This window comes from Octodon degus, unplaced genomic scaffold, assembly GCF_000260255.1.
Source record: "Octodon degus isolate 3935 unplaced genomic scaffold, OctDeg1.0 scaffold00297, whole genome shotgun sequence".
Lineage (NCBI taxonomy): Eukaryota > Metazoa > Chordata > Mammalia > Rodentia > Octodontidae > Octodon > Octodon degus.
The window spans coordinates 1,591,077-1,600,445 of NW_004524873.1; the positions used below are offsets into that span (position 1 = coordinate 1,591,077).

The window sequence follows — 9,369 nt, forward strand, 5'->3', positions numbered from 1 at the left end:
AAAAAATATACAAAACTAATACCAATGGTGACATGACTTTTCCCAGATATGAAAAATTCCAATTAATCTATGTAGTTTGATATGTGCATATTTGCATTTTTTAACAAAAGTTGAATCACTCTACTTGCTGTCAATTGGATGAACTCCTACTTATCCTTCAACACTGTACAGCATAGGTTTTCCTTCACAATCGTGTGGCTGACTGGGAGCTCTGGCTTGCTACCATTGCTTAGGATATAAGAATATCATACTTCATATTGCTAGTGAAGGAAAAGATCCAAATTTTGAAATTCTAAGCTAAGTTTCTACTGAATGTGGATGACTTTCACAGCATCCTGAAGTTGAAGTGTCTTAAGACAAGCCATCACAGATCTGGGGCCACGTCTACTCACAGTTTCTTACAGGTGCCATTACTATAGCATGTGTCACTTTACTCAAGAATTTTGCTTTGGTATGTCTCTTTGGTGTCCATAAAAATATATATCTGTCAGATCTCTTCAGTGATATTACTCAACAGTCCCTGCTGCAACTGTGAACCCACCTCTGCATTCACACTAAGACTACTTTTCCATGGATGCTTCCTATTAAAGATGAGGCACAGCAATCGATACTTAGACTTCTTCAGTGAGTAACAGTACACCTCTGACAGGTGACTCTGGTTCAAGACCTTTTTATAAAATAGCCAGATGTACTGGCACACACCTATAATTCCAGCACTCACAGGGCTGAGGCTGAGTTGGCTTGCTGTGAGTCTGAGGCCAACATGGACTACACAGTGAATTCAAGACCAGCCCGACCTACGTAGTGAGAAACTGACTCAAACAAACAAATAAACACCAAACCCAAAAAATCTTCAAATCAGGTGTACTTACAGATGCTTGTAGTTACATATCCAGGAGGCAGAGGCAGAACTGCTAAAAATATGAGTCCAACCTAGACTATGTAGCAAATTTAGGGCCAGCCTAGACTATACAATGAGACCTTGTCTCAAAAACAAAAAGTCTTTCTCACCAACTTTCCTTCTTTCTCTTTCTCATTTACAGGTTTAGACTCGCATCTTTTTTTTTTTTTTTTTTTCCTGTATTTTAGGGAAGGTTCTACAGGGTGTTCAGGGTATTACTTCTAGATTGGACTCGTAGTGATTCTCCTGTTTACAGCCTCCTAAGTGCAGGGATTACAGGTGTGCATCACCATGTCCAGTCTCAATTGCTATCTCAGCACATCCCAGGGGTGGGGCTGGCATGACAGGCCTGGGTATCGAACTCCTGGCCCCTAAGCCTGCTTACAGGCACTTTAATCCACTGAGGTATTTGGCCGGCCTTTGCATCATGTTCTTATAGCTCCTCCAGCTTCTCCCAACTCCCTCCTGATCTTTCTTCACTGGAATTTGTCCTGATAAATCTCCTATATACTTAATCATGTGTTGCCATCAACTTCTCAAAGGACCCAAATCAATAGTCTCTCCCATTAAAAAAAAAAAAAAAAATCCAGGAGCTGGTTGTAGTAGCAAATACCTGTAATCACAGGAGACTGAGAGGCAGGAGACTGAGAGGCAGGAGACTGAGAGGCAGGAGAAATATCATTTATTTGAGGCTATCTTGGCTATTGAGTTCAAAGCCAACCTCAACTATACAGCAAGACCCTTTTTAAGAATAAATTCCAGGGCTGAGGATATAGCTCAGTGGTACAGCACCTGCTTGACAAGTATGAGGTCCTGAGTTAGATTCCTGGTTCCCCCTGATTAAAAAAAAAAAAATCCAGCTGCTGCATTTGCTGGTACACCTATAATTCTAGCCACTTACTAGGCTGAGGTAGAAGGAAGGAGGATCACAAGTCTGAGACTGGCCCAGATAATTTAGTGTGAGTCTCTCTCAAAATAAAATTAAATTAAAAATATAAAACAAGGGCTGAATATGTAACTCAGTGGAGTAACACTTACTTAGCATTCCCAAGGCCCCTAGTTCAATTTCTAGTATGAAGAAAAAAAAAAAAAAAATCCAGAGGGTAAGTGATTTCATCTAGTTATCCTTATATTTTTGCATCAAGCCTTCCCAACAAATGCGCTTTCTAAATGACTTGATAAATAACTGTTACTTCCTCATGAACCTTCACCAACTTACCTGCCCTGGAGTCTTTTAAGAGTTTTCTTTCTACCAGTCTTGGTAATTCAACCCATTTTAGCTGGGAAATCAAATCTAATTTGGAAACTTGAAAGCCTGCTCATAGAGAAAAAAAAAAGAAAATGGTTACGCATACAGTAAGACACATTAACATGCATGCGTAGCACTGGGCCATCCAAGCAAGAGAAGAGATGCTATCAAGCACAGACTTCAATAGTGGAATCAGATGAGGGAATGGGGGAAACAAGGCTCCACACTTCCAAACAACGAAGCAAAGACCTTTTTGTAGTAGGACACACCATAGAAAAGTGGTTTTTGGAATCCATTTTTAAGATCAACCATCAGTTCCTGGATGCCCAGCCAAAACAAAGCGTAGGAGAGGGAGAGTAAATTGGCACATGGCACCAATCTTTCCATACCAGAGGACAAAAAGATAGTCAGCTTAGTTGCTAGGACATTAAGAAAGCATCTTTAGGGCCAGGGAGATGGCTCAGTGGAATAAGCGCTTCCCTGGCAAGTGCAAGGGCCTGAGTTCAATCCCCGGTTCTGCAAAAAAAAAAAAAAAAAAAAAGAAAGAAAGAAAGAAAGAAAGCATCTTTACCCAGAAATTCTAAGTGTTTTAAGTTTTCCAGCAGCACATCCTTAAACAGCTCCTTTTGAGAAGGCTCTAGCTTCCTCCACTCTCTTCTGGAAAAGCTCATGACCACATCTTTGAATGCTATTGGTTCCTAGAAGACCAAACATAATCCTTTTGCATTATGTTCTTCCCAAGCAGACCCAAAGGATTCAGAATTTTTTTTAAATGTATTTAGCACAAGGTGTACTACCCAGATCAGACTTGTAGTGATCCTCCTGTTTTCAGCCTCCCAAGCACTGGGATTACAGGTGCGTGCCACCACGCCCAGTATCAATCACTCCCCAGGGGTGGGACTGCCACACCAGGGATCGAACCCTGGTCCCTGCATTTGCCTAAGCAGGCACTTTAATCCACTGAACTATGTGACCGGCCCTGATTTGGAAAATGTTTAGGATAGAAACTAGCAGTTTTGATAATATTTAAGTTTTAAAAATTCTCAACGATGGAGTGGCTATTATATGACTATTTGTAGTGATACAGAATAAAGAAATCACATCATCTCTTCTTCTCCCTTTCAGTCTCTGGTGTCAACCCTAACCCTCACATTGAATTTACTGTGAATGCACTAATTTATGGGATTAAAAAGAAAATCAGAGGGGCTGGTGAGATGGCTCAGTGGTCTAAAGCACCTACTTAGAACAAGCTTAGCAAAGCACAGGGACCACAGTTCGATCCCCCAGCACCACATGCCAGCCAGCCCCGCCCCCTGGTGGGATGAGCTGGCCACACACACACACACACACACACACACACAAATAAATAAATTTAAAAAAAAAGAAAAAAAAGAAAAAGAAAATCAGAAACCAAGGGTATGATGTGCATTCCCAAAGCCCAAATTTGCAGAATTAAAATAGGTTATTAATACCACCAATTGCCTTCCACATTTTAACTTTTAGTCTATGTATAGCAACTATTTTTTATGTTCAATAGCATGCATGTGGAGGTTCTATTTACAAACAAGCAAACTGATTCATTACATTTTCTACTACATGCTATGCATGAAATTTGACAGGTAGAATAAGAGTTCTTTAGCACTTGTAGCAGCTTCCAATGGATACAATGTCATAAACAAATTACTATAACCTCAGTGGGTTAAAACAATAGAAAGGTATTCTCTCACAGTTCTGGAGACCATAAAGAGATCAAGGTGTTTGCCCGGTTTATTGCCTTTAGAAACTTCAAGGAGGCAGTTCTTGGCCTTCTGCAGCTTCAGTGGCTGCTGTATTCCTTGCCTTTGGCCATATCACTTCCAACTGCCTCTCTCTTCACATCATCATCATCGTGTATTCAACCTTCTTCTAATAAGGACATCTATGATAGAATTTGGAGCCTACTCATATAATCCAGGATAACTTCCTCATCCTTAAACGCTTAACTCAATCACACCTGTCGAGATCCTTCTTCAAAATAAAGTAACATCCCCAAGTGCCAGCACTCATTATTGGACTTTTATGGCACTATTACTTCTGTGAGTAACGTTTTTACTAATTAGTAATTAATGTACAGAAAACATGTTGATATGTAACCATCTGCCTTTTCCAGATGGTATTACATTCATTTCAGTACTTGTTCGGTTCTGTGAGGTTTTCCAAATGGACAATAGTACTGTCTGCAGTGTAATTTGTTTCATTCATACTAACACATATATTCTCATTTCCTTCTTACCTTATTATATTGGCTAGAATGTTTAGAAAATACTCATTAATAGCACAATTTTCCTGACATTGTGAAAACTGCTTTTTTATTTTCCAACACTATCTAGCTGGAGATCTTCTTTATTATAGTAACAACATACTTTATTTTTATGTTATTTTACTAGGAGTAACTGGTGACTTGCAGGAAACATTTGTTTTTTGAGTCAGAGTTGTTATGACACTGCTCTCACAGAAATAGCATGTGAAAACGCACTGTGAGTTTCCTGTACTATTTCTGTTTACTTATACTACTAAGAGCTCAGTTAAGTATTCATTTAAGAATGGAAACCACTGAAAGGAAACTTACACATGTCTCTGTATTTGGAACAGCAACCAGTTTATCTGCTTCTGAGTTATCCTCTTGGTCAATAGCAGAATCTTGAACAGTTGAAGCTAGAGGAGGGAAAAAAAAAAATCAGGTTTTTTTTTTTTTTTTTTTTTGGTATCGGAGATTGAACTCAGGACCTTGTGCTTGCCAGACAAGCGCTTAAGCCACTGAGCTATTTCTCCAGGCTCTGTCCAGTCTATCAAATGGAATCTTCAGACTAAAATTTTTTTCAGACTAAAAAAATCTTTATATATGGTATATGTTTCTGAGATACATAGTGCAGAAAAAGCACACAGATTTTTTCCTACTATCAACAGAACTCTTTTGTGATTCCAGATGTGTATCAAGGGGCTCCCTATACCAACCAGGTAACTATGCAATGCACTCTCTAGTGGATTACCAACTTGGGGTCCTCTGGTTTAATTCTGACACTATTTGCAAACAGCACCACATGCGGCAGGTTGAAGTCTCAGTCCCACAACACCATCCCCCCATTTCAGACACTAAGCCTGGCCTCTGGAACCTCTGACAGCCATAAATCACTGTTCCCACAACCCCCACCTTGGGGCAGAACCATTCTAATGGTTCAAAGAACTCAGAAAAATATTTTATTGCTTACCCATTATTACAAGGGATACAGCTGAACAGCTACAGGAAAGAGACTGAGGGCAAAACAGGAAAATGTTGGGAGCTTTTAAAATCGGCTAAGGCCTGGACATATTGGGATATAAATTTTTTCCATTCCCTTTTCCTCTATTAACTTCCATGTGTCAGCTGCTTGAAATTCTCAAACCCTATCCTTTTGGAGTTTTCAGGATACTGCATATAGATGTGATTGACTTGTGCTCCTCCCCCCTCTTGCAAAGTGGAAGGCAAGGCTTAAATTCCCACTCTCTCTATAAGTGGGGTTGGTTCAGGTGGCAATCAGGATCCAAGTGGTGGTTATGCAAAATCCGCTCATTAACAAGCTCAGGTTCACATGGAAAGAGCTTGTGATAAGTAACAAAGGCATTGCCTCTCACCTGGATAGTTCAGCTGCTGACCTGGCACAAGTTTTAGGTGCCAAGGAAAAAAGAGGTAATTCTAACAAAAGTTACTGCTCTCATTACTCAAGAAACTACAAGGTTATAGGAGCCATGCACCAGGATCTACCAATACAATCTAAAATATACATTTCCTAGTGTCGCAATATATCATGTTTCTCTAGACAAAATTAAGAAACAAACAGAATACCTGGTTCTCCCACTCTTAGAAAACAGAACAGCCAGGAAAAAATTAATTAGATTTTTCCCCCCTACTTCAGTAAATAATCCAGTTGACTTTCAATTCCTGAACTCAGGAAAACTGACTTCCTTCATTCCATCAACCCTTGGGTTTAAAATATTAAAGGCTTTTAAATATTTCTAATCACATGATGTATTTCACTTCTAGTCCTAGTATTCCTTTCACTTCCAGTCCTAGCACAATGCCATGCTCAAGTGTCATGTGAACGTGTTGAATGAAGGCACCAAGCTGGTCTCAAAAGCCAACTCTGCCTCTGGGATCACCAGCAGAATCTTAGGCAGCTTTACTGATTAGACAACTAGTAAAAATTAAAATTGCATAATCAAAGACAAACGAAGATTAAAGAAAATGTCCTCTCTTACTACATGCTAGCAATCAATTTTCTAGTATACGGCAGCCATACCATCTCTAATTTTGGAGAAGTACCATGCTGCACTGATAGGTAGAATTTATTCTAGCATGAGTTCTGAGAGAAAAATGGTGTTGACCTCCATATATTTAATTTGTGCTCATACAGCAAACTGGTGTGTCTAAAAGTGGGCTTTCAGACTCCTTTCTGATCTGTCATTGCAACATGATACTTTACTAAAATTTAGGCCTCTGAGAGTGAATCCCCTATGGAGTAAAATCTTGATTGCCAGCACTCTGTAAGGTGGAACAGTTTCCTTAATTTCCCATCCTTGATTTTGTAATTTTAATACTTAAATTGTATTCTTAAGATTTCTCCTTAGTAAATTCCTTCCTCTGAGTTTATTTCACACCGTAAAGAGATTTCCCCACTTCCTCCCTCCCTGTACAAAGCTCACCTTCCTTTTCCTCACATGTTTGTGTTAAGTCCTCTACCAGCGTCACCACCTCCTCAATACTCTTAGGGTTTTGTGACTTGACCCAAATTCTGATCTCCCCAGGCAAAGTGGTCAGGAATTGCTCAAACACTAATAGTTCTAAAATCTGTTCTTTTGTATGAATGTCTGGTCTTAGCCACCGAACACAGAGCTCCCAGAGTTGAGTCAGGGCTTTCCTGGGTCCAGCCTCTTGCGAGTAACGAAACAACCTGAACTTCTGTCTGAAAGACTCTAGGTCAGCAATATCTTCTTTTAAGATAGCTCCTTGATTCCCAGAAGTATTTACTTCTGGGATCTTGTTTTGTTTACTTGAGGTCAGCGCTGGAGGGTCTTCAAAGACGGCAGTCATCTTGTTCAAGGGTACCAGAGCTTGCATTGTGTATTACAAGCAGGGTTTCAGTCCCCTATAAATTGAAAATCAATACAGTTCACCAATAAGCACCATACACAGTCAAATATTGAGGTTTCCAGGGATCCAGTATAGTCTTGTAGTAACTCTGAAAAAAAAATAAGATGTACATAAATGAAATAAATTATTACACCTGAAGAGATTGTGTGGTTCACAAACATAGCCTTAGGAGACTTGGAACAGACCTAGTTCAGCTACCGTATTAAGGGATAATTTTCTTCATAGGTCAAAAGTCAAGGAGTTATATACTAGTAAAAAAAGATGTCCTCTGGGGAAGCAGTTACTTTAGACTTACTACTTACAAATCTTATCAGAAAAGGCCCACTGTTCCCAGGGATACAGTCATAAAGTTACTTACTTAACACCTGTCCCCTCTCAAATCTGTCATATTTCTCTTGCTCCTTACATTTTACGTAGTTAATAACCAAGTTCTAGCCACTCCATTTCCCAAGATCATCTCCACTGAAACTGCCCCAGGAAGGCTTCTTCAACCCAGTCTCGCACTGCAGCCAAAGGATTTCTTCTGATGTGCAGGGTGCTTCTGTCACACCTTGGTTTACAATCCCTCACCAGCCAACAGTCTCAGATGAAGTTCAACCAGAGCGTAGTATAACCTGGGAGAGGGCAGCGATGCCCTCACCTCGAGCTCTCTGGCTTACCCTGAGGACAGTTACAGACACAAAGAAAAACCTCCCCTTTCCCAGCCTCACTGCTCTCCTATCCTAGGGACCAGTTATTCCCTTTCCTTGGGATGCTGCATTCTTCCTATCTCCTAACAAACTTACTTTTTTTCTTAACTTTTCATTTTTCCCCCCAAACTTTCATTCAGTTTTTAAAACTCTTTTCAACCATCTGCGCTTGTGTGAAGCTCTGACGGTACCCCAAACGGTCCCCGTGTTGCAGGCTTGCATTATTTTACAAATGACTGAGCAGTGACAAAGGGTCGGGCAGAGCCTCCATTCTCACGAAGAGTGGAGCAAAGAGCCCAGTTTGCAAAGCACCAAGCCGAGAAGGCGCGCTCCCCATCGCAATTACCCCAGTAGCGACTCAGCCCCGAGCCCCAGGCCGGGCACAGGATACGCACAGCGCCACTTCCTCCTTTGCCAGGTGCGAGTGAGGCGCCTACCAGGTACTGGCGCCCCTGTGGGTAGCGGTGACCCCGCGGGCGACTCAGCGGTGACGAAGTGCGTTTGGCTCAGTCTCCAGGGAGCCTGCCGCAGAGTCTCTGAAAATGTGACGCACGCACGGGGAAGAAGGTGAGGGGGCGGCTTTCCCTGTGGAGGTCCAGTATTTGTAACGCTTGGAGGCCCTTTAGGGGATCAGGACCCGAGAAAGGATGCTACAGGTATCCGGGGTGCGGATAAACATCTGGCAAAGAGTGGCCCCATACACACGCAGCCCGCGGAGCAGCCCCAGGGACCACCGTTCTCCACCCGTATCCCGGCCCAGCGGCATGCTCAGGCCGGGAACCGCAACTCGAAACTAGGGGCCCAGGACAACCAGTACCTGCAACCGCGTCCACAGCCAGCTCCTCCTCAAGGAGCTTCCAGAAGCTCGTCCCGCAGCTGCTGCGCGCGCACGCCCCCAGCCACCGCGCCTGCGCACAGCCTCCCAAATGCGCTTCCCAAAGAGGGCTCCTTCCCCCTTTCTCAAAGTCTTGTGCTTTCCATAGGCTCCCGCCTGGCCTGTTGCGCATGGTTAATGGGAAGCAGTTGGTGGGCTCGGCAGTGGAATTAATCCTGCGCCAGAGGCTTACCAGGCCTGGGAGGATTCTAGGATCTTCAGATCTTTCCCTGTCTCCTTGGCAACCCCAAATCTTCCCAAACTTTCTCCAATCTACCATTGTCTGTAATACAAAGTGGAAAAACCCACTTCTACAAAGTGTACTAACAGTACATTCAATCCAAGGGATGACTAACGCCGCTACTAAATAAATGTGCATCTTCTCACACAACAGCTAGGAATATAACCAAAAGGTCAAAGCAGATTTTAGAAAAGCTCTTGCCGTTAAGTGTTGTTAGGTGCCAAATTCTGTCTACTAGAAATATTACA

The 9,369-nt window shown here is 42.0% G+C and overlaps 1 protein-coding gene across 2 annotated transcripts in view; it reads right to left on the reverse strand.

Annotated features, from left to right (window-relative positions):
- The window catches only part of Znf483 (zinc finger protein 483), a 13,054-nt gene extending 4,154 nt beyond the window's left edge, over window positions 1-8,900 (reverse strand). Inside the window, exons 1-5 of one of the 2 annotated variants that reach the window (XM_023707547.1) lie at window positions 8,824-8,900; window positions 6,870-7,405; window positions 4,759-4,844; window positions 2,722-2,848; window positions 2,121-2,216 (exon numbers count right to left, since the gene is read on the reverse strand). In XM_023707547.1, the coding sequence (XP_023563315.1) occupies window positions 2,121-2,216; window positions 2,722-2,848; window positions 4,759-4,844; window positions 6,870-7,284 (724 nt within the window). In that variant the 5' untranslated portion in view covers window positions 7,285-7,405; window positions 8,824-8,900. The remainder of the gene's footprint in view (window positions 1-2,120; window positions 2,217-2,721; window positions 2,849-4,758; window positions 4,845-6,869; window positions 7,406-8,823) is intronic. The other variant, XM_023707548.1, reaches the window with a different exon arrangement.
- Between the last annotated feature and the right edge of the window lie 469 nt (window positions 8,901-9,369).